We start from the raw sequence: 2,865 nt of genomic DNA on the forward strand, positions 1-2,865 counted from the left end.
GAATTTTGTTGTGGTCTTTCGACACACGACTTATATTGTATAATGCCTTTAGAGGCAAAAAAAAATATGTTAAATTCAGTTCCTTAGCATTATCGGTTCAAACCGATTTGATACTTTTTGAGAACTAATTATTTATAAGAGCTATAAATTTTGGAATAGCATCTTGAGTTTCAGCTTTAGACTTCAACATATAAACCCAAGTGTAACGGGTTGCATCATCAACGATAGTCAATACTTAAAACATGAAAGAGACCCCATAAGTCAAGATGTATTAAATCAAAAGGATTTGGGGGCAAAGTTGTTGTTGGAAATAAAATGCAGTTTTTTTTTTCCAAGATGACAAATAGAACATGGGTTTGAAGAAGAAGAATCTGAAAAATGTAAAGTTTTATTGATACTTTTTGTGATTAACAAAGATGGATGGCCAAGGCATGAGTGCCATTGGTTTACATTTGTACAACTATTACAATGTATAGAGGATGATGAAGCTGAAGAGCTTGGAAGAACATAAAGATTGTGGAGCTTTTTAGCAATCCCAATCGTTATATGCTGTGTAGGATCCTGTATTGAGCATTTTTCAGAGTAAAAAAGAAAGGTGTTAGAGGTTGTGTTAAGAAATAAATTTATAGATAAAAGGTTGAAGTAAAAAAAAAGGGACATATAGCACATGTTGTAAGGATATTAATGGACTAATATAGATTGTGCCAGATTTTTCAAAACCAATTTTTTTATTATTCGGTAGAGTAATACTAGTAGCAAAAGGTTTTTCATCAAAGGAATGAAAATAGTTAATATTGAAAGCAATGTGGTGTGTAGCACCACTGTCTATGATCCAGAAGTCAGAGGAGAATAAGTGTTTGTTACCAAAAAATGATTCAGGGTAGAGGAGTTTTCAGTCGTGGGGTTGGAGGGGGATGGTGTAGTAGCCTGAGTCATTTGCTGATTCAAAATTGTGATCAACTGTTGGCAGTGCTGAGGGGTTAAAGGTGCTGAGGGAGGCATGGTAGTTGAAGCTTGAAAGGCCTTTGATGTTGTACCAACAGAGGTGTCAAGATGAGTTCTACGATCAAAAGTGTGTGGAACGAGTACGAGCCATTTCAAGAAGATGAAGAGGAAAAAACGTGAATAACTTCTGATACCATATTACAAAGTAAAGAAAAAGTATATCTCTTGAAAAGTAGCTGAGAGAATACAATGAGTTGTCTATTCAATATGGTCTGAACCAAAATAACTACTTATAGCTGAAAAGGCTACGAGGCCTATGACTAAAAATAGTTACAAAACCAACGGATAAAAGAAACTAATACATCTTATTATCTAACACAAATAAGAGTAATATAGGGTTTTAATAGTAAGGCAGATGCACCTGTGTATGCAGAAGGCCATGGAATCCGGCGATGGCTGGCTGGGATGGGATGAATTGTTGTTGTGGAGGCTGAGCTACTGAAAGTCAAATTTGGGCATGAAGGAAGATGAGGCGGATCTAGGTGCGTGCAGCAAACCCGGGCGAGCAGAATTGTGGGCTGGGCAACAGAAATGTTTGGGCGAATGGGTTGGGGTCGACAGGAAGGCGAAGGGGTCGTCGGGCTTGGGTGTAGTAGATTGGTGAACTTAAATATGAGTAAACCCACATTTGATTTTGTTGAAATTTTTTGGTTGGTGTTGTTGTTCTTGAGATGTTCATGTTGTTCTTAATTTGATTTTAGTTATGGGTTAAACTTCTGGATTGAGTTTGTGACAACGAAAGGGTTGGGGTTGCTTATGCAATCAATTTGTTTAAGTTAAATTCAGTCATCTTGCTAGATTTGTAATTATAGTTTTTTGGTTTTGAATGAGATGAACTTAAGAACACATTTTAGTTTTATTGATTTAGTTTCTGGGGTTGAGATATTGATTTAGTTTTAATTAAATTTTGTTTAAGATTTTAGTTAATTTAATTAAGTTTATCATATAGATTAAAATTTTATTTTGGTTCTTCATGTTAATTTTTAATTAATTAAAGGGTTATAATATTTTTCAAATATTTTTTATTTTAAAATTAATTTATATAATTTTTATTTAATATTTATTTTTAATTATTTAAATAATTCATTAATTAATAAAACTTATGGGAATTTTATTAATATTCCAAAAAAAATTGATCAAAATTTGGCTCGGTATATTATTTTATTCTATTTTATAAAATGCAGGGTCCAAATTATCATTTAATAAAATAAAAGATCTGATTAGTAACTTTTGCACAACACAAGGGCCAAAATAGTATTTACCCTTCTATATATATTTATATACTTTCTATTATGTTATTTTTATAATTGCTATATAAAATGTTCACATACAGTAAAATAGAACTGATATACTTAGTTTAAGAATAAAAAAATGTAAATAGCATCTGAGGTCCCCAAATTTTACTAAATGTATCACTTAGGTCCCTAATTTTTTTTTTTGTAGCATTTAGATCCACAACCATTACTTTTTGGCTCACATAAATCTCCAATGTCATATTCTATAAATAAACCCTCAGCGGGTGTTTGGTATGAAGTTTGAATTTGTAGGAGTAGAGTTAGAGGGGGTTTAGATTAAGGGAATGTGAAACTCAAATGTTTAAAGGGGTTAAGATTACCCTCAAATCAAGCTAAAAAATATGACTCACTTAGAAATACAAACTCTCAAGTCATTAAAAATAAATTTACTAAATATGAGTTAGATTTGACATTTTCATTCTCACCAAACATAACCTATACCAAACACCCCCTAAAAGTTGGGTAAAATGAGATTTTAATAAAATAAATATAAACTAACACCTTTTTTTTCTCTCTTTACACCATTTTAATTAATTAACTAATTAATTATTACTTAATATATTAT

General features: G+C 31.5%; 1 protein-coding gene across 2 annotated transcripts; it reads right to left on the minus strand.

Moving 5' to 3' along the window:
* Positions 1-250: 250 nt before the first annotated feature.
* LOC133816035 (uncharacterized) lies at positions 251-2,025 on the minus strand. 2 transcript variants are annotated; one of them, XM_062248745.1, is made up of 3 exons: positions 1,367-1,980; positions 865-1,060; positions 251-561 (listed from the first exon to the last, which is right to left on the minus strand). In XM_062248745.1, the coding sequence occupies exons 1-3, from the start codon at positions 1,384-1,386 to the stop codon at positions 277-279; spliced, it is 501 nt and encodes a 166-aa protein (XP_062104729.1). In that variant the 5' UTR covers positions 1,387-1,980; the 3' UTR covers positions 251-276. The 2 variants fall into 2 exon arrangements, 1 of the variants encoding a protein (XP_062104729.1); XR_009884972.1 differs by lacking the exon at positions 865-1,060 and having other exon boundaries at positions 373-561; positions 1,367-2,025.
* Positions 2,026-2,865: the final 840 nt, after the last annotated feature.

This window comes from Humulus lupulus, chromosome 2 (genome assembly GCF_963169125.1).
Source record: "Humulus lupulus chromosome 2, drHumLupu1.1, whole genome shotgun sequence".
Classification (NCBI taxonomy): Eukaryota; Viridiplantae; Streptophyta; class Magnoliopsida; order Rosales; family Cannabaceae; genus Humulus; species Humulus lupulus.

Bases quoted from the DNA above. Each gene is read 5' to 3' on its own strand.
- LOC133816035 (XM_062248745.1), bottom strand. From the start codon at position 1,386: ATGGCCTTCTGCATACACAG. The intron at 1,061-1,366 runs GTGCATCTGCCT...TTTTGATCGTAG, and splicing joins ATGGCCTTCTGCATACACAG to AACTCATCTTGACACCTCTG. The intron at 562-864 runs GTAACAAACACT...TGCTCAATACAG, and splicing joins CTACCCTGAATCATTTTTTG to GATCCTACACAGCATATAAC.